The sequence below is a fragment of the Strigops habroptila genome, chromosome 3 (genome assembly GCF_004027225.2).
Source record: "Strigops habroptila isolate Jane chromosome 3, bStrHab1.2.pri, whole genome shotgun sequence".
NCBI classification, from domain to species: domain Eukaryota; kingdom Metazoa; phylum Chordata; class Aves; order Psittaciformes; family Psittacidae; genus Strigops; species Strigops habroptila.
Genome location: NC_044279.2, coordinates 72,523,808 through 72,545,004, shown reverse-complemented (window position 1 = coordinate 72,545,004; position 21,197 = coordinate 72,523,808). Strand labels below are relative to the sequence as shown.

The window sequence follows — 21,197 nt, the reverse complement described above, 5'->3', positions numbered from 1 at the left end:
GCAAGAAAAGGAATTTTAACCTTTGTTAAACTAGAATTTGTTTAAACATTCTGGAAGCTTCCTGTATATTCTCTACTTCAATGCAGATATTTGCAATATTATAAGCAATATTGCGTTAAAATAGAAACATTTTTGGGAACAGTCATTTAAGCTATACTAAGACCAAAAAAAAAAAAAAAATCCATAACAGACTGAAACCCAAGAGCATAAGAAATCCTCATAAGAAACACAGATCCTGTTTTCATCCAAAGAACCCTGACAACAACCAAACTGTATAAGAAATGAGTGCTCTTCCCTGAAGGTTTGAGTCAGGTTCAAGCAATTTTTTTCCAGGTACATCTTTTAGCTTTGCTTTCTTCTATCATTTAAAGAAAAAGACGTATAAAGAATTAATCCATTCCCAATGTCCAATGAAAACTAAAACCTGCTAATTAAACCCACAAAAAACAAGCATCTTTAACTTTACCATCAAAGGAAACAACCTCAATTTATCTTCTCCTACTGAAATTTTCTTAAGTAAATTCTAATTTCTTTGAGCAATGATACACAAACTGCAATTTCTTCTCTCATTAGATATCCAGAGTTTTAGATGAGTATAAAAAAAAAAACTCCAAAACAATGTGTGATATGTCAGTTGGTTGTGACAGGTCTACAGGCAAAACATAGTAACATATCGAACGACTGCAATGCCTTTCAGCAAGACGCAAGCAGGATACTGCAGACTTAAATCCACTTTGCAAGTAAAAATAAAATTAGAATTGCTGTCCAAAAAAAAAAAAAAAAAAGAAAAAAGTAATCAAAACATACTCTACCTGCAAGAAAGAAACAAATCTTCCCATCTGTATTTGGCAATCTCCCTCCACCATGCTGGAATCTGTGGCTTAAAAGACAAGCATTTGTCACCACTTTCAAAAGCCTATATTATACCTGTTAAATTAACATTGAAGTTTTCTCTCCAAGCCCTTTATCTGTCATACAAGTGGAGCGTACTATTCTAAGCATACCGATGGAACCTTAAAAGCTTTTAATTTTGCTCTCCTAGGCTGGGCTTTTTTGAAGTTTCTTTCTCATTAAAAATTACAGTTTGTAAATTAGACACAAAGCAGGAAAAAAAGTCTCCATCACACCTGAAAGAAAATAAAGACTATGAAACAATTCTTTAAGGGCATATATATTATCTAACTTCATATAAAAGCTCCCATTTTAAAAAGCTTGTATAAAAGCACTAGGTATTTATAGTACGAGGAACATCCACGAGTTATTATTTACTATCCAACTAACTATTCAAAGTTCCTGGACTAGTCCTAGTCACTCCATGGACAAGATGAAAAAAACAAATGTTTCTTTATACAGAAGAAAAAGACCAGCACAGTACTGGTTTAAACGTCAACCATCATTGAGCCACTAACTTTGCAAGCTGTACTAAGTAAGCAGGCTTGCTGCTATCAAAGCAGGTGCTACAAGGAGGATATGGAAGTGGAGAATCTAATTTCAGCATCCCTGCCTAACCCACAGAAGGCTGACCTTGCAGTTCTTGCCGTTCTCAAGCATTCCCTGCAGAATACCCATCAGGAACAAACTGCTGCTGCAATGTTAATCTGCAACAGTCTGGCTTTTTTCATGCTAGAAACATGGAGAAGTTTTCAGTGATTCCCTAGTGATATGCTGCCAAAAATCATACTTTCTCTTAAGATATTTAAAACCATGCTGATAAGAAGAGGGAATCTAATAAGGGGAAAAAAAAAATAAATAAAAGGTAAAATAAACCAACAAAACCCACACTTCTTCACATTCCTTAACTGAACCATAACAGTCATATAGCACTTAAAAGAATGATAAACAGTCCCTAGCTCAACAATTTCACATTCTCCAATACTTCTGTCACAGTCAAAGCTCTTGAAAAGCTTTTAAAAAATCCTTTTATAAGACTACTATGAGAAGTTTCTGAAACAGAAAACAAAGTTAGGTGATATGTCTTTAAAACAACTCAATATATTCAGTCCTCAGGGCCAAGACCTGCGCTTATTCCTAGACTAGCATCCTTTAAGGTAGAAGCTTAACATCAAGCCTTGGGAGGAGTTAGCATTTTAACTCCAAGACAAAAAGCAGCTTTCACCTAAAGTAGGGTCTCATGATCTGTCAACTGAATTGACTTAAGTCAGTACTCTTATGTCACTGTTTGAACAGTAGCAGGAGTACTATTACCTGCACTTGAAGAGCAGGTGATATTAACACACTGCAACTTCTTGTGGAACAACTATGATTGCATGGTCCGAGTTATTAATGGTTTCATTACAATGATTGTATTACAATGGTTGTATTACAATGAAATTACAGATCTACTGTTTTACTACAACCAGTGTAAAATCTAGTCCCAATAGGAAATAACTTGGTTTAGTATGTGTTCATATGTGAAAAACAGGTTTCTAATGCCATACTTTGAAAAAAAAAATAGGAGCTACAGTATATAAGCTGCATATTATACATTTAATACAACCTCAATGGCCTATACTCCCTATTTCTCATATTAATAAGGCTGCCACAAAATTTCTTTTAATGTAAGAACACTTACTGCAAGCAACAGGACTTTACAGATAAACGTTATTGTTATCTTAAGCTAACTCAGGACAGTGAAAAGACACTAACATACATCCCTATAACGTTAAAGTCTGTTACTTGGTGTCCATCAGTCAAAGAAACAGAGAAAGCATGTACCCATATTATAAAATTATACTTATAGCAGCATTTAATATAACCTGAAGCAGTAACAAAACTACAAACTTTTACTTTAAAGGGAGCTACTTACCTCCTTCTCCATAAAACAAGAGGCCATTATAAAATCTAGTTTCTGCCTAACAACAAAAGCAGAAATTTGTTTTTAATAAATAGGATATATGTAATCATGCTACAAAAATTATTTAGACATCATATCTTGTTTCTTTACTGCTAAAGAATAAATCTATACATCAGCTTGCCAATCCGCAAACATTTTCATACACTGTAATAAAAGATAGCTGAATTTACCTCATATTTTAACTTCTTGATTTCACAGCAGAGAGCAGCATACACAGTTATTACTTTGTTTAGAACCTAGACTCCAAGAGAGGAGAGGGGGAAAACACACAGATTACACGTAAATTCACTTTTAGAGGGCTTGATTTTAGCTAGAAAAAACTCTTATTTTTTCTTTTAAGCATAAAGCTCTTACCTTGTTTTCTGTCTTTATGAGCTCTAGTAGGGAGGACTGTTCATATGGCAAAAGCTAAAATTAAAAAACAAAAACAAAACAACAACTTTAGAAAATATTGGTCAAAAATGCATTTATCCAACTAGGTAAATATTTCCCTCTTCCCCAGTTTAATCTCAAACAGGTTCAGTAATAAGAGAGCAACAACTGAAGGTTACAGGCAACCTATGCTGCAGAAAATCTCCTCCCTTCACATTTACATGGAAATACCTTTCCTTTTGCTCTAGGCAGAAAGGCAAATAACTAGGTATACTATATAGCATTTACAACAATTTACTTATAAAACTTGGAATGTAAAAGCATGGTCATTATGAAGTATGTAGGAAAAAACAGCTCAGGAAACCTAAAACATGAATTAAGAATCCCAAAAACGGGATGGAAAGCATATAGCTGTATGCAGGCACTGACATTTTGTACTGAACTCAGCCATGGCACTGACTAGTTCATGTACATCCAGCACTTTGGTGGCCCCACAGAGTTTATTCAAACCATTCAGGCAGATGATTGCTTGAGACTGCATCTTCAGTACAGACAAGTTTCATGGAGTAACAAAAGTGCTTTTAGATGATGTCTGCAAATTCAGCGAAGAGAAAAAAAACCAATGTTCTCAAGAGAATTTATGACCAAGGAAATAGCCACCTCTTGAGGACAGAAAACACCGTGCCAAGGCCATAAAGTCACAACACAACTACAAATACACACACAGTATTCACTGCAGTTATACAACTATTAGTGAGCTCGTCTGGAAGCGCGGCCCCCAAAGGGAAGAGGTTTGTTGGACTTGGCCTTCCCAACACATGTAGAACTATAAAGTTATTTAACTTTCACTAGTAACTGAAACACTGCAAATGAATAATGTGAAACCACCTTCTCTTATGATATGCACCAATATATTAACTGCTTGATAACTAAAAAAGCATTAGATAGGTTTCTCAAACACAAAAGTCAAAATTTTAAGGGCACAAACGCATGAACCTTTTACATCTCAGGTTTTAGAGGGAAGGAGAAAGTTATCAGGAAAATAACAGTTGCAATGCATTTTAAATAGATGAAGACCTTTAATGCAATGGGATCAAGGCTGAAGTCCCAAACATCTCCAACAGAGTCATCCAAAGCATCTTCAATTCTCTTCAGCTGAGATGTATATTCCTCAAGAAATTTTCCATAATTCTTCAACTGCACTTCAGCATGAATTTCTGAGAATTGATAACATTTGTACAATTTTATAGACTGTTCACTAAACTACAATCTCAATTTTATTAATATTAAATCTGATGCTATTTAGCTTTAGTACTGTATTCCTCATTTTGCTGCAGCACTTTTCCTTAACACCATCATATCTTTAATACAAAGTTCCTATTTGTTTAAAAACAATCCTACAACTTAGTGTCAGTTTGAAAGAAATCCAAATACTACTTAAAGAATATCAACCATCTGAGTGATTTGCAAAAATTTTTAAATGTATGCATTTTTTCAAGCTAAGATCTTAACAAACCTAACAATCACATCAAGATGTTGAGCAAAGAAACGACTGTAGAAACCACAACACATTGGCTGAACCAGTACATGCAATTATATTAGAACTTTGAGGCAATGGGTCTAATCAGTTCAGCCTGAGTAGCAGATGAATTAGTAGCAATGTTCCTTTCACTCACTCTCTGCTTTCTCTGAATAAGATATTTGGGCATTACATGGAAATTTATAGCTTTTAATCATTCCTCCCTCTTGTACCACCGTCTTCAAACAGAACTTCTGCTTAACACTTGGACATTGAAATGCACAGCTGTCCTGTTAATGTTAGGGGCAAGTAGATTCAAAAGATAACATTCAGCTGGTCAAACACCAAGCACAGTGGTATTAATTAGCAAAGTAAGTCTAAATACAATTAGTCCACAAAAGTTTCACTCTATCTTGATCTTTTTTCTTCCCACATTAAGATACACTCCCCTCCTCCCCAAATTATATATAGTTACTGACTTAGTTGCATAATTTGAACTACAGAGTATATGACTACAGCTCAAGGTTCTACACTCAGTAGGGAAGTACCATCCTTTTTCATGTGAAGACTAAAGTGTCTTCCCCATAATTAGATAACAAATCTAGTAGTTCATGATCTTCTGCTATTTGTTGAAAATAAGATTATCCGTAAAAGTTAGAGAATGTAAGTCAACTGAACAGCTGAACTGTTTCCAAACAAGAATTCAACTCTCATATAGCTCTTTTCAATTTCAGCAAGTAGGCTGCTCTAGAAAGTTAAGAAAACATATTCTTTTATTCTGCATGTTTAACCTCTTACTCATCCACATTGTCAATAACTGAGCAAATGGTAGTGGATGACTACTTCAGTAGGAGAACACTGCTGAATCAATTATCAGACATTTTTTGGAGAAAGAAATATTTGAACAAGACACTGCACTGAGCATAAGGAGAAGAATGAATACGGACAAATAAGGAAAAGATGAGAAGGACCATGCATAGGAAGGTTGAGACTCGGAAGGAGAAATGACTGCAGTGAAGTCCGGAACTAATTCTAAGCTACCACTTGGAAGCCAGCAGCAATGCCAGCTGTAAGAGCATATGGACTACAAAGCCTGTCCAAGAAGCACAGAAGACTCTCCCACACTAAGTTCTGCATTAGTGCCATTGGGTTCTACCTGTACCTGCAGCCTAGACAGTGCACAGGCATTGTCAAAATAAGGAGACTGAATTCCATGTAAACAGATAAGCAGCAAGCAAACAAAAAGCTCTCCATCAGCAGTATGTACTCCAAGCACTGACATGCAACCCTTGAGTTGTATCATCATACTATTCTATTCCATCAAATCCATCTCATCTTTTGGGTTCCTTCCAGTGCATCTTTTGGAAGCTCTGCTGCAGAAAACCAGTAAAAGAGTGATGGATGCAGAGCCCTGCAGAACAGAGTTTACCTAGCCACCACGTCAGCTTCAGTACTTTACTGCTAGAAAATTTTGAGGTTGGAGACCTACTATAGAGATATGCTGAGGTATTCCTCCAGTCTCACGTCCTTCCTTTGCACAAGACAAACTAAGAGCAGAGAAACTGGCAGATATTGGAGCTTTATAGGAAGAACCAAAAAAGCTTTCAAGTCATACAAGACTATGAAATTGACACTGCTGTTCAAAGCAATTCCCTGTTAAACAGGCAGCATTTCTCAAACAAAAATCTCGCAGCAGCGCTCTGCTAGAGGCTCACAAACTGTCACCTTTCCAGCAGCCAAATGATGGATTTTGAACAATGGTAACAGTTACGTTGACCTACATAAAATATTTCCAAATACTTAACTATTGATAGCCATCAATTTGCCGCCTTGTACTGATTATATGTAAAATAAGAGACAGGTGTGAATAACTCCTCACTATTTTAGAGACAAGAAAGATACTAGCCAGCCAGAGATAGGCACGGTTGAGCTGGTAAAAAATTAGCTGGAGATGGGGGGAAGCTTTTTAAGATGAAAAAAAAAAATAAATAAAAAAAAATAAAACTCCTAAACAAACTGGCTCATACGGAGAAAGAAAAAGAAATCACAGAAAGCAGTCGTTTTCTTTTTCTCCAGAGCAGCGTACATACTACTTCATAAGGCACAATCTGTTTACAATAAAGTTTGATTTAGTTTCTCCTCAAGTGATGAAATGAAAGCATTACAATTAGAAGAATGCAAGAGATCTACTCAGTAGTACAGATCCCTCAGCTTATCTTTCCATAAAATCACTGATATTCAATGGACTTACTGCCACAGAAGGATTTGCAAGTACATTGTCCATAAGTATCTAGGACAGAGATGCAACAAGCCAGACTTACTTAGTATCTGGTGTCCTCAGACGAGAACATTATAATTGCTAAAGCTTAGCGATATAAGTATAAAGTGAAAGTAGACAACAACAAAACACGTTTTTCAAGTCACAGGATTTTTCTTTGGCTTTTCTCTAGGAGAATGTTGTGTGCTGTTCTCAGTGGAAGATCAGCCTGTTTGTTCACCATCAAGATGGTGCTAACAGAGCATATTATGTCATGTAAAGTTCTCGCAGCTGCACTTTGTCATGGCCAAACTAGTGGCAATGTGGCATTTTTAGTAAAAGCCACATTTGCCATCCTGCAGCTAGAGAACTGTCACAAACCTCGGCTCAGGACAGCTTCAGTTTCCACTGAAATCCAGATCAAATGAATATGGCATAAACAGCATCATCCCTTGGGATTACATTCTATGTGAAACAGTTGGTCCATGAGTGACATATTTTCACAGCAACACCTGGCGTATTAATTTGGCACAGTTCAATTTACGGTGTGTGTTACAGTGTGACAACCATGCATGTCCCACGTTTAGAAAGTAGGTCACCTCCACAGGCTGAGAAAAACGTGGATTTTTACGGGCACACAAACCCACTGTCAATGACTTAAGCATCTCAAGGTCTTATTTAATTATTTTTAAAGGTGAAACCGCAAGTGACCACCCGACTCCATACCAGAAAGCCTTTACCAAGAGAAGCTGCATACAACTAATTCATCTCGACGTGACTTCTCCAGCAAACCGAGGAAGCAACTGCACAAATCCACGAGCCAGGAGAAATGATCGGAAAGAAACCCCATCCCCACGGCAAGCATCTGTTCCTCCTGCCCGCTTCGTGCGAGGAAAGTAAGTCACGGAAGACTGCCCGCCCGCTCCCTGCCGCGCCGGCGGCACTGGAGGCGACTCCCCTGAGGGAGTAAAGGATGAAGGGTTGGGAAAACCACTCTCCCACCCCCAGCAACCTCCGACAACTACAGAGAGAGCGGTGAGAGGAAAAACGGTCACCGCCGCAGCCCACCCCGCGGGCCTGACCGGAGGACGGCCAGCCCAGCCCTCGGCCGGGGGAAGGGGCGCGGCGAGCGCCCGGCTCCCCTCTCCGGGCAGGATCCGTGGGGGAAGCTGGGGCGGGTGACCTCGCTCAGTTCCCACGACCGCTTCCTTCTCCCTCCCTCCCTCCCTTCCTTCCTCCTCCCGTTCCCACCGGGGATGCAACGACGTGAGGGGCCGGGAAGGGTGAGGGGCTGCGAGGGGGCTCAGCCCGCGCCTCCCCCCGCCCCGTGGCGTTACCGCCGCAGCCCCGGCGGCCCGGGCCCGGCCGCGGCGCCGGCCCCTCCCGCGCCGCGCTCCGCCCGCGCTCACTCTGCGAGCCGTCATCGAGGCGGTCGAACTCCCAGTCCGGGGAGAGGGTCTCCAGCGCCATCGCGCCCGCTCCTCCCCTGACTCAGGCGCACGGGACTTCCTGCCCCGCTCCCGCACCGCCCTCTGGGAAATGGAGGCGGAGGGGAAAGGGGGGGAGGCGGGGTTGGACTCCGGGCGGGGCGGGCTGCAGCGCCCCCTCGAGGACAGCCGCTGCACACCGCCGCCCCTCCCGGGCGGCCCCGAGGCGGTGCCGTGTGCTCCGCCCCTCACCGCTCCCTCACGGCTCGGCGAGCCGGTCCTCAAGGGCCGGTGCCGGCAAGTGCCTGCCCCACGGCCGAGGTCGGGGGGAGGCAGGAGGCCCCATGGTGCAGGAGGACAGCTGTGGTGCTGCCGGGGTTCCTGCGGAGCGGGCGGCGGCGCCTCAGAGGTGCGGTGGGGTAGGGGAGTCCTCGCTCTGCACCACGCTTTCCTCTTGACTCCCCTGCCCCAGTGAGCTGATGGTTTTGGTGAGACAGGGCCCTCCCTCCGAGGGATCGGAGCTTTGGGGGCTTATCTGCTGTCCGAGTCCCTCTCACAGCGGTTCCACACCTCTGTCACGCTGCTCTGCCGGGTAAAGTCGGCAGTGTGACACCCCCCCCAGCACTTCCCGTTCTGATGCTGGTGGAAGGAAGCGGCGGGAGGAACTGTGCCAGCTCTGGGGGAGGGTCTGGAGCTCAGAGGCAGCTGCACGGGGTGACTGCTGCAGCGGTACCATCTAATCTCCTCCCTGTCATTCGCGATCATCTATCTCCCTGTCATTTGTTGTCACGCAGAGCCATGAGGTACTTACCGGCGTGCGGTCAGTCGCTGCTTCTTTATTTTTATTTCAGGGCCCGGGAGGGTGTAATATCAGAGAATAAAAATAGAAGTACTTTGGATACATCGCAAGACAAGCAACTGTTCAGGGCCATTAACAATGACCGCAGCAATTACATTACCTCAGCAGAATCTGTAGCATCAGCAGAAAAGGAAATGGCTTCAAAAGCAGCATCACTGGGAGCATTAGCAATGTCAGTGGGGAAGGAACAACAAAAATAGCAACTCTGATGAGAGATGTATCAGTAAGTGCAGGATCATACATAAAATCTAACTCTGATGCAGCTGGTCTGAAAATAGCACCTACTGTCATTGTTTTCTGATTAAAATGAATCCATCCTTTGGAATCTATTGGTTTTTAAAGTTTCTAGGGAAGAAAGATCCAGGTGGTAGGTTTATTGTTGCTGAGTTTTTACCTACTTAAAGTGCATTCTAAGAGGCCAGCCTGGGTCTGGGAAAGAAGAGATCAAATTTAGTTTTGTGTGAAATGACATAAACAATGTTTGGAATAACTCTTTTTTGTTTGGTTGGTTGGGGCTTTTTTGTTGTTTAAGGGAGGAAACTTTGTCAAGTAACCATAATGTAAATGTGTCTCCTCCACTCATTGGCTTCTATGCAAAATTAAGATGTTCATCATGGGGTTTCTAAATCCTTAGAAGTTTAATTGTGCAGGACATTGGCAGCTGGCAGTAAACTCAAGTGTCCCTAAGGAGATAATATGCATTATACAAAATGAAACTACAATTTATGCTAGGCTGCTCTCTGTCTACATCTATGCAGAGGCAGCTTTTATTGAACTCAGCGGAGCTGCTATACATATATTCAAAGCCAAGATATGTCTTCCAGTTTTGAAAAACAAAACAATAGAAAACTTTTCTCTACGAACCATATATGCTTTCTTTGAAACAAATTCTGTTTCTCTCAGCTATGGAAGACTTCACATAAACATAGGCTTTCAGACTGCTTAAAAAGTAACCACCAGGCCATTTGTTACCTGTCTTAGAAAAACACGTCCTTGAATTCTGCAGGACGGTACAAGAGAGAAACTTGTAGAACCGGCACTTGGTAGGGCCCTCCCTTCCACACATTTGAACTGAATTTGTAAAGAGTGAAATACTGTAGCATTGGTTATCACAACGTTGTGAGCTTGTCAAAACTGCACGCAAGGTAATCCAACTGGTTGGTCTATACTATGGCCACACCAGAGGGCACCGTGAGCCCCACAGGATAAGCTGATGTAACCTTTATGCTGAATATGGAAAAAGAAAATTATTATAAAAGAAAATTTATTGAAATAGTGCATTTTTTTTTTAATAGAGCAGGGGGCTCAGTAACTGGAAAAAAAATCACAATTAGACTCAAGGAAGTACACCAGTTAAATTTTGTGCTGGCATTCACGATGCAGCTGTTTAAATGACTTCTTACTGGATGTTCCTTTGGCTCAGTAGGTGGCAGTGTTATGTTGCTTACGCTGAAGTTATTTAGGTCAATTCTAGATGCTGCTAGAATTTCTGTGTCTTCTGAAAATCTGATTTAGACTTCATATTGAGGATGACTGTTCTAGTGAGAGCAAGACTGCTCAGCTTTGATTGATAAGTTTTCTGTGCTGTCTTATCAGTGAATGGCTTTATGCTGTTTGTTCATGTGAAATTATTGATATTTTATAAGCACCATTTCTGGAAGTTGGGTGACACTTGTGGTTTCCACTGCTACCAGGAAGCTTTTATTTGGTACAGGCTTATAGAAATTGCTAATATTGCTCAATTATCTGTTAGCATCTTCAGATAATGCAGTGGTCAAAAAAGTCTTTAGACTTTAGGACAGTGATTTTGGTAAGATGAATTTTGCTGAAGACAGGCATTGTTGAGAAAACAATTTCTTTTGACCTGACCAAAATGATCATGAAAGTAAAATTTCATATTGGACTTTCACATGAACCGAGTGAAATGTGAACATAAATATCTTCCAGCCAAAATTACTTGTTACACTGGAGTACTAGGAAGGTTAGGTGAGAGAATGAAGTACAGTATAATATAGTAGAATTAATATGGTACCATGACTGTTTTATTTATGGAGTGGTTAGGTGTCTATGGATTCATAAATCAAGAGGGGTTTGACTCCAGGAGTTGTTAAAAATCTTTTTTCTTTTGAAATTATCCCAGTTGGAAACATCATTCAACACTGGACAGTACAGTTACCTGGTATTTTTACACAGCATTTTTATGATGTTTGAAAGCTTATTGAAAACTTTACAAAGCATTCAAATAGGAACCATTTTATTAAAACAAACAACAAAACCCAACAAAATCCAAACCAAACGAACAAAAACAACAACAAGAAAACCCAACAAAACTGATGAAAAGCATCCAGAGCAAAAGTTGTTTCTTGTGTATGCAGGCAGAGCTCCACCAAGACGGATAAAATTGAAGTTACTTATAATAGAAAGAATTTGGCTTGCTGGATCTGCAGGAAACTAACTATGCTATACATTCCTGGTCTGTGGAACATTTAATACTTAGCTCTCTGAATATTTTAAATAAAATAAAGTTCTTGCTCAAAGTTTTTGTGGCAGGATTCCCAGAAAGGATTTACTATCTGAGATTTGCTCTTAGCAACTCTGTTACACAAAAATAATGCCAACTTGTGCAGAAGTAGTTTCAATTCTGTTGTATTGAATTTGAGATGTTTCCATTTATGTATACAAGTGAGGCATCTGCACATGATCATTCTTTATACTGGTTAAATTGGTAAAATAATTCCCTTTTTGCATCAGATATATGCCTCCTTTTGGTTACTCTGGAAAATGAAATGTCATGCATAAGGTTTTAAATGATTGTATAGATGGCAGAAAATCCATATGAGTACATTTTAAAAGCCTTACTGTCGTGTGTGTGTCTGGCCTGAAATGAAGTTCACACCCAGTGGAAAAAAATAAGAGGAAAAAAGTTTTAAATACAAATGCTGCAGAAATAAAACAAGTAACTTTCCCATGAAACCTTTCTTCAGCAAGTGGAAAAACGTGAGAAGTTTCTGTGTATAAAATCTGAGTTGAAACTTGCCATGCAATTAACATAGTTAGGGAATAACCAGTACAAAGCCTTATTTTACTTTTTTTAATTACTCAACCTTTAAAACTGGGTGTACTCCTCAGGAATTTGAGTCTGAACTATGACCAAATCTTTATTAATCACGAAAAGCTCCATCAAGGCTGATTTCCAATGACAAAAAGCCTATGCAAAGCTAATTTAGTTGATTATTGAATCCCAGAACATGATTTTCAAAAAACAGCAAATCCTGGAAGATTCTGAGCAGTTTCCCAGGCACTTCAGTATGCGCACATACTCAGAGTCCTCTGGAACACAGCCTTCCCTAAAGATCTCGCCAAGTCGTGATGATATCTTCAAAGACACTAAATAACTTCTGCTTCACAGAAATCAACAAGGGTTTATAATGTTCAGATAGATTAGGTTATCTTATATTTGTTCTGTACATTTCTGCACATACAAACCTATTTGGCTTTGTGAGCATGCTATTGAATGAGCATAGTTAGCTCCTGAATAGGTTTTGTATACATATCCCCTTATACGTATTTACGACTTGCTGACATACATCTCTGGAAAATTAGGGAACAGAAAGGGGGAAGCCCACACTGGAAAGTTTACTATGGATAACTGCGGATTTTTTGAAGCTAAACTTTGGTTTTAAGAAACAAGGGACAGAAATGGAAGAAAAAAAAAGCAAGAGGGAAAAGTTAATGTATAAAACGTGCTCTAAACTGATTGCATAAATTTACACTGATTCCACTGGAGCCAGGACTTCTCCCCAGATTAACAAGAAACGTTGATAATCTGGGAGGTACAGAAATCAGTGGGAATACTTTGTGTCACTTTTTCCAAACAACATGAAGCTTGGAAGAGTGCATTGTAACCATTACAGTGTTTAACGCTGATGTTGGAGTTTACTATGTCACACAAGACCTATTGCTCACTCTCAGATAGGCAGGCCAACTTCATTCTTTTCTGGATGACAAAAAACATATTATTTAAATTGACTGTAATTGTTTACAGACATCCTTGAAATTCTAAGTAGCCAATTTGTTAAGTGGTTGTTAAAACCCATGCATTTGAGTTCAATACTCTAACTAGATGATCTTTAAAGTCACTTCCAACCCAAACCATTCTATGATGATTCTATGATGATCATAAGAAAGAAGCTGGTGGTATGCAGATAACATCCTCACATGTTATTTATCACACCCTTACCCCTGTTAGTCTCCCTGCCCCTCTCATTACTATGAAATCTAAAGTAAAGCCCATGTCTTATTCCCCAGCTCTTCTTTATGCCATGATTCTGCTGACAAATGACACCTTCTCTTGTGGTTTTTCCCTTTTGTCACCTAACATTTTAGTAGTCTGTGCAGTAAATGGAGATATATTATTGTCTCAATAGGTTTGGAGTTGTGTTTTGAAGAGGAAGGTATGCCAACTAATTAAAACCTTAGTCCTTTCACCACGTGCATTGTTGTATTGTCTGTGTTGTGTGTGTGTAACGAACAGAGCCAGAAGTCATTACAAATTGCTTACTAGGAAACCAAGGTATTTTGCCGTAAGCCTGTGTGTCAGTGGTTAAATGCCAAGTATGTGTTGTTCTAGTCCAAGATGATTTTGGATCATGAGCCAGGATTTGGAGTTTCATGATTCAGTGCTTGAATCTGGCTCCAAACTTTGCAGTATAGGACTATTTCAATGCCAGCTTTTATAGTAGAAATTGTTTGCACTCTTGTATGGAATTTGTGCAGCTTCCATCAAGTCATAGGAAGACTACACACACATTGAGTCCTCCTACTGCCTGAGGTAGTGAGATAGTTTCTTTAGTAAGGACTGGATGACGTTAATTTTTATTTGAACACATAGTGGGTTTGGTCAGTCACACGACTGTCTTGTGCATGCGTGTGTATAATTCCTGTATTGCTACAACATGACCTATCAAACCCTGCAATTATTAATCTTTCTTTCAAAAAATGCTAATTCAAATAGAAGATTAACAGACGTTTCAGACTAACAGTGAATGTAGTAGTTAAATGGTGCAATTTATTTCAACAAAATTATGAGTTTTAATGTTTTTATTGTACAATTTAAAGAGGGAGTATTTAAAAAAAAACCCCACTTTCAACAATGAAATTTGATAGATTTTATGTGAGACAATTAGAAGATGTGAAGTCACATACCCATAGAAGCAGCCAGTAACAGCAGAATATATGCTATTTTTAAAATAAGCCACAATGCAAAATCTTTTAGCTTTCATAATGAAAATCTGGCATTACTGTACACCACTCTTTTTAAAACCATAGTACCACAGGTACTAGAGAAGGAACCACTTGTATAAACATATTGTCCCCCCTTGTTAACGGGACTTTTTGACGAATTCTACTAGTTTGGTTTTTAATGTCTCAGAGTAAAGAAACTCACTAATTCCTTCAGTTGACTTTTTCCATCATCTAAGAAACCACATACTCCAAATGATGGCATCATGAGAAGAATCTTCACTGCAGTGGACCAAGTACTCCCCTAGCTTTTTCATCCCATAGAGAGGAAATTACTGACTAGTGATTTTCTTCATTGAATTTCCATTGCAAAAGCAAAGTCCAGTGGTTTATTTTAATTAAAAAGTTTTATTTTGTTTCCTGTTGATTCCACCCAACGCCACCTACACTTCTGAGGCTGCCAAGAGCCTTGAATAAAGGGCATAGTTTTGCCACACAGGAGTAAATCAGGGAATTAATTACGTTATGAGAGTCCTAATGTAAGCCCCTGTGTAACTTTACTCAAAGGGATATTGTGTGGTGCCAACCTGACCTCCTTTGGGACTGGCACAGTTTGCCTCTTGCAGCACCTCTTCTCCCTGTGTCCCCAGTTCTGCAGCAGTGCTCTTCCTTCAGGTACAGCTGAGCATTCGAAGTTCTCTGAAGAGGGTGGGGGCCTTGCAGTTAAATCCTGAGGATTACCATTGCAGTTCTTTTGCAGGAAAGCATCAAAAAAGGGCAGTGAGGAATGGATGTTTGCAAGTGCTAGGGAAGCCTTTGTCTACTGTACTTTCTACTACAAACAACATCTCTGCAGGTCATAAATTTGGCTGATGGGTTGGCTCTGATGTGCCTGATGTGGTTCACAACTCAGCCATAAGAAAAACTTCTCTATTTTTTCCTTCATTTTCTTGACAGCAACAGAGTGCTTGTCACTCTTTTATCCACCTGTGTTCTTTACGATCAAGTGATGCTGGGGTTTAAACCTGACCCAGTTTGCAGTGACGTTTATACTACTGCCGTGCTCTCAGCTTTTGGTTTCGCTGTTCATATCCCTTTGGGAGTAATTTTCATTTGCCTTCTGATTTTATTTTTAGCACTTTGAATTCGTATTTTCAAGACCTTTCCTATAGCTCTGACAAGAAGATGTTGTTGTGACTTGAGAAAAATATTGAAGTTTAAACATCTGTGTTAATAGACAACCTTAAATGCTGGAACATTATTATTATTGTTGTTGTTATTATTATTATTAAGTAGAGTGAGCTGCTTTAAAAATACCTGGTGATGTTGGCGATACAGATTTTCCGAAAGTCATTAATGTGTTTGTTAAACCTCATTAATGTCATTTTTGACATGCAGTAAACTAAAAATTTAGGTCGATAATCTACATGATCCTTTGACTGTGCAGCAGATTCACATGAATGTCTCCCTGACCGCCTGGGTAGAGGGGGTGAATCCGGGGGCGACCGGCTCCACCGCCCCTGAGGCTGTGGTTGCCCCGGGGAAGGGGAGTGCTGGGGACCACTCAGACCCCAGCCCTAGGCCCACGAAACACTGTCCAGGTGTCCGTGACCCGTGCCTTCGGGCCCCGTGGGGCGGGGGGCAGAGTCGCTCTCCCGGCTCCCCGCCACCTCCCGGGGCTGCACGGCGCCTGCACCCCACCCCCCCCGCCGCTCCCCCGGCAGCGGGGCTGGGGCCGGTCCCGCGGTGTAGCCGCCTAGGGAGGGCGGGGGCAGCGGGAGCGGCAGGTGCGGGGGTCCCGCCCTCCACCCGCCGAGCCGGTCGCCGCGGGCCCGGGCGGGGGCGCGCGCCGCGGATGCAGGCGCTGGCGGGGCGCCAGCAGCATCGGCGCGGGTTGCATCAGACGAGGCGCTCCGCCGCCGCCGCGGGTGCCGGGCAGCCGAGGGAGCTCGGGGCCCGGCGGTGCTCCGCAAGATGCTGCGAACAGCCCCCCGGCTGCTGCGGACGATCTGCACGTCGGCCGCGGTGAGTGGCGCGGGGCGGGCAGCGGGGACATGCCCCCTCCCACCGTGCCGTGCCGTGCTCGGGAGCGAACGGCGGGGGCTGCTCCTCGGCTCCAGGGGCCGAGCACAGAGGGGGAAAAGTAGCGGGAGGGGGCATTTCTCAGGATGTGATGCGTATTGTCTCTGCCAGGGTTTTAATAGAGCGCGTACAGCGCGGGAAGGTCAGGAGGGCTCCGGAGAGGGCTTGGTCTGCGCGCAGAAGCAGCATCTCGGCCGGCTCTTCTGCGGCGGGATCGCAGCCATCATCTGGGCGCTGCATCTTGCAGGGATGTGCCTGGAAGCTGCGGGGAAAAGGCACCAGCGATGCTGTGATAAGTCCCAGTAGTCCTGTGTCGAGAACAATGTGAGTGTGGCTGTTCGCTGCCTCCCTCACGCTGGATTTGCCCAGTGAGAAGCTGAAGGCTGACTTTTCAAATAGAAAGGACCATGTCCATTCCCAGTGCCGAAGAGAAGCCTATGCTTTGGCCTGGGAAGTGTGTTTAGTTTGTGACCTTATCATCAGTTTCTAGTTCTGGGATGGTGGTGGGTTGCTCAGGTTAAAGTTGGTGGCCTTAATTCCTCTGCACCTCATGGTTTAGTTTTTTACAGCTCTGAATATTTGTTCCAGGCCATCCTTTATGTCCTGTTAAATATGTGGACTGCAGAACTCCTGCAAGTAACTGCTCCCTGAAAGCCTTGCCCAATCCAAATTGCCCAGATGTGTAGGTCTGGCAAGCTGAATGAGGCTGGGGGTAGTTTTTTTTCCTTTCCTACAGACTGTTCTTTGTTTCATATTTGACTGCTTAGTTTAGGGTGAGGACAGCAGTCCTCCGAAGGTATCTACATGGAAGGCATTATAATAAAGAGATTTAACACAAGCTTTTTGGAAATGCAGTCAGCCGTGCCAAAAAAATGTGAATGAATGACTGGTGAGAACACATTGCCTGTAAATGTGTAGATGGGAGGGGAAGTTCTACGATAGGTTTCTTTCTGTCTGGAAGCACTGACATTTAGCACATGTAGGGGGAACCTCCGTAGAAATAAAGTTGCAGTACTGGTTTGTGAAAGAGGCATAATTCTACGCTCATTTTAAAAAAAGATGTAACATATGAAAATATTCACTAGCTTCACTAAATTCTTCTACAGAATAAAGAATATAAGCTTTTTGATAGTAAGCTTCATAACCGCAGTAGCAGTTGCTAAATGTTTGCTTTCAAGAAATTTGATTAGAAACTGATAACCAATTGAATGTTAGACAAATATACAAAAGAGGCAGTAACAGAAAATTATTTTTATCTATGAAATAAATATTCTACTATGGATAGGTTTTGTAACATTAGACTTTTCTGAGAGAAGAAAATGTAGCTCTTGGACTTATCTTCCATTGTTAGGAACTAGAACTTGTCAAGATAGTTACCAGCATTTGTCAAGCTGCTTCTTGCTGCTTTACCATGCTGAATTCTGTTTATTTATTGGTTTGTTTTTTTTTTGGTTAGGTGTTTTGGAGGACCCTCCCCCCCAACATTAAAATACTGTATATCTTTTAATGAGCTGTTGTAAAATAAATTCCAGTACGGTATCAACAGATGGTATATGGGCAGAATTTTTAATTAGGGAAGTGAAACTTAAATCTGTGCTTTTGTATTGAGGCAGTGAAATTAAAGTGGAATTTCAGACAAGCTGAGCATCCAAGATAAGATTGCTTCTAAAGCAGTTCTCAAGTTTTATGCTCCTTATCTTTATCTGATTTTCTTCATCCAAACTGGGAGCACTTGAGTTGAGGAAAGAGAATTAATATTAATCTGTGTTATAATATAAACAAAATAGAAGGTTAAAGAATAAATTAAAAGTTCAGACAATGAAAACAACAGAATTACAGTAGAGTGAAAAATAGCCTTCTAAATTCTTGTTTTGGTAGCACTGTCATAATAACTACATTACCTTATGATCAGTCATAAAAGAAAAGCCTGCTCTCTTTAAGCCACCTGGATTGCATTGTTTGCCGTAAGTAGGAATTGGGTAACCTTACAAAGTACAGCAAAAAGTCCTGTCTGATACTACATGATTATTAACCTTCCCATGCATCTGTTTATAGAATCATGGAACCATAGAATGGTAAGAGTTGGAAAGGACCTTAAGATCATCTAGTTCCAACCCCCCTGACATGGGCGGGAACACGTCACACTAAACCATGTCGCCCAAGGCTCTGTCCAACCTGGCCTTGAACACTGCCAGGGATGGAGCATCCACAACCTCCCTGGGCAACCCATTCCAGTGCTTCACCACCCTCACTGTAAAGAACTTCTTCCTTATATCTAAACTTCCCCTGTATAAGTTTGAAGCCATTACCCCTTGTCCTACCACTACAGTCCCTAAGGAAGAGTCCCTCCCCAGCACCCTTGTAGATCCCCTTCAGATACTGGAAGGCTGCTATGAGGTCTCCACACAGCCTTCTCTTCTCCAGGCTGAACAGCCCCAACTTTCTCAGCCTGTCTTCATAAGTGTTATACATCCATAGTCAGCCAGGCAACTGCTAAAGACATCTAATATAACCTCTTAATATCAATGATGGACAAAATTAAAAGATTAATCTTTGTATATGTTAGTGATAATGATTCAGTATCCATCTAACACATTATTCAACAAGTTTGTTGAGGTGTTCTTTAATGAGCTTCCTTTCTACCACTTCTCAATGAACGCTTGTGATGGTACACTGGCCAGAATGTGCCATTTTGGTAAGAAACGAAACATCAAACTATTTTTCATTTCTGTGTAATCTGATAGAATTTCCATTTTAATTGGGTGTTATGTCCACATTAAATTCTTCTGAAAGGATTTCCCACTTTCACGGGTCTAACTCAGCTTAGGTGAAAATGCTTGAGGAGAATTTGCAGGAGAAGATACAGGGTGGCTATAAGATCTCATGCAGTTGCTTGAGTGTAATTTTTCAAATACAACAAAAAATGAAGGACTGAATTTGTGGCCTGATTGTGCAAGTCCCTCCACATATGGGATTTCTTTTCTTTTTTTTACTCAGTAGAAATCCTGGCTTACTTGTGGGTTTGGCTCCTGCTTTCTACTGATGACAGTGCCTGTGTTAATGCAGTAGAAACAAATTGCCATGTCTAAGCCAGATGTTAATAGAAATCATGCAACACACATGTACCATTAATTGGAGAAGTAACTCAAGAATCACTGGTGATAGCACAATTACCAGATCCAGCTTGCAATTGAAATCAGTCCCCATCTGAGTAACGTTCTGTAAGTGTGAGACAGCAGAGCTGATTTGCTGCCATGTGCACTAAAATGAAGAAATGGGACTTGGTCAGTCTGCAACCTTCTCAATTTTGCCAGGTTTTTTTTGTTTGTTTGTTTGGGGATCATGTTCTCTGTTTGTTTCTCACCATTTGTTGACTCAGCTCCACAACTTAGACAAATTAAGCATATGTAGCTTTACTGAAACTGTGCAGCAACTCATAATTTGGAACTTCAACTGGTGTGCAGTTCCATATAATATGAGAATCAGATTTATTCACAGGGAAACATGAACTAAAAGTTAAGTTTAGGAATAGAGGATGCATATGTTATTAACACTTTGTGAGTAAGTGGAGAAAAAGTAGCTCTTAAGGTGGTGATAAATTTGGACTTAAAATTACAGGGAGATTGGCCAAGTGTAAGAAAAGCAACAGAGTGCAGCAACCAGTACATTAAAAAGGAGCTTGGGTAAATTTATAAAAGCAATCCTTTGACATGATTGCTTGTGATGGAAGACTAGATGTTAGGTAAGAAGATCCCTTCCAGTCTTGTGTTCTTATGGAGAGATGTTAACAAAAGGACAAAAGTCAAATAATTCTCATCAGGACTATCTTTGATGTTTCTTTGAAGTATTAGTTGGGCTACAACTGTAAATTAGCATACTACAGTAATCAGAGGATTTCATACCATGCCAAACATGTTCAGTGATCCAGCAGTTAGTCCTCCAACTTGTCTGCTATAGTTAAAATAGGAAAATCTGATGATTGATTACTTTTTATAACGCAGCAGTATTTCTGCCATAGAAGCAAAATAACAGTCATAAAGCATTGGTAGTAAGATCTACCTGCATCCCTTGGGCATTGCTACATAAGGATTGCATTGCAAGGAAAAGTTGCTCTCATCGTAATTCAGAACAAGGTCTTGTCTCGTGGTCATATTTTTAGGCAATACTGCCAGCAGTGCAGCATTGTTTAGTAGCATTATCATCACCAGTCTCACAGTCTTTTTTACCAGCCAACTATAACAATCTGATTTTTGCAAGAGCCTGAGTTATGTCCACATTTGCATCTTCTTGTTACTACTGCAGTTGCACTAGTGCTGACTAATGCTGTAATACAGCGACAACTTTACTATGCAGTTTCATTCCAAGGCAAAATACTGCCTCTGGACAAATAGTTATTTCCTATTGTTTTATATAAAAAATAAAAAGCACACTTCAGTATTCCTGTAATGGAACTTACCAATTCATAACTCCCTTTTCTAAGGACAGTTGCGCAACTAAAATGTAAGTTGAAGCCAGCAAAATACATCTGTAGTATTTCAGCTCTGAAATTAAGTGCAAGAAAATGGATTGCAGTTTTGAGCAACCTG

At 40.8% G+C, this 21,197-nt stretch overlaps 2 protein-coding genes across 8 annotated transcripts in view; one reads left to right on the top strand and one right to left on the bottom strand.

The window, feature by feature from the left end:
• WASHC4 (WASH complex subunit 4) overlaps positions 1-8,528 on the bottom strand; it is a 38,799-nt gene extending 30,271 nt beyond the window's left edge. For 3 of the 5 annotated variants that reach the window (XM_030478088.1, XM_030478089.1, XM_030478090.1), the window contains exons 1-6: positions 8,412-8,528; positions 4,304-4,443; positions 3,209-3,262; positions 3,025-3,090; positions 2,807-2,852; positions 813-880 (exon numbers count right to left, since the gene is read on the bottom strand). In XM_030478088.1, coding sequence (XP_030333948.1) covers positions 813-880; positions 2,807-2,852; positions 3,025-3,090; positions 3,209-3,262; positions 4,304-4,443; positions 8,412-8,472 — 435 coding nt within the window. In that variant the 5' untranslated portion in view covers positions 8,473-8,528. Of the gene's footprint in view, positions 1-812; positions 881-2,806; positions 2,853-3,024; positions 3,093-3,208; positions 3,263-4,303; positions 4,444-8,411 lie in introns of those variants that run through there. The other 2 variants (XM_030478091.1, XM_030478092.1) reach the window with 2 other exon arrangements.
• Positions 8,529-16,274: 7,746 nt separating this feature from the next.
• Positions 16,275-21,197, top strand: part of ALDH1L2 (aldehyde dehydrogenase 1 family member L2) — a 33,070-nt gene continuing 28,147 nt past the window's right edge. The window contains exons 1-2 of one of the 3 annotated variants that reach the window (XM_030478085.1): positions 16,385-16,464; positions 16,497-16,554. In XM_030478085.1, coding sequence (XP_030333945.1) covers positions 16,385-16,464; positions 16,497-16,554 — 138 coding nt within the window. Of the gene's footprint in view, positions 16,555-21,197 lie in introns of all 3 variants that reach the window. The other 2 variants (XM_030478083.1, XM_030478084.1) reach the window with 2 other exon arrangements.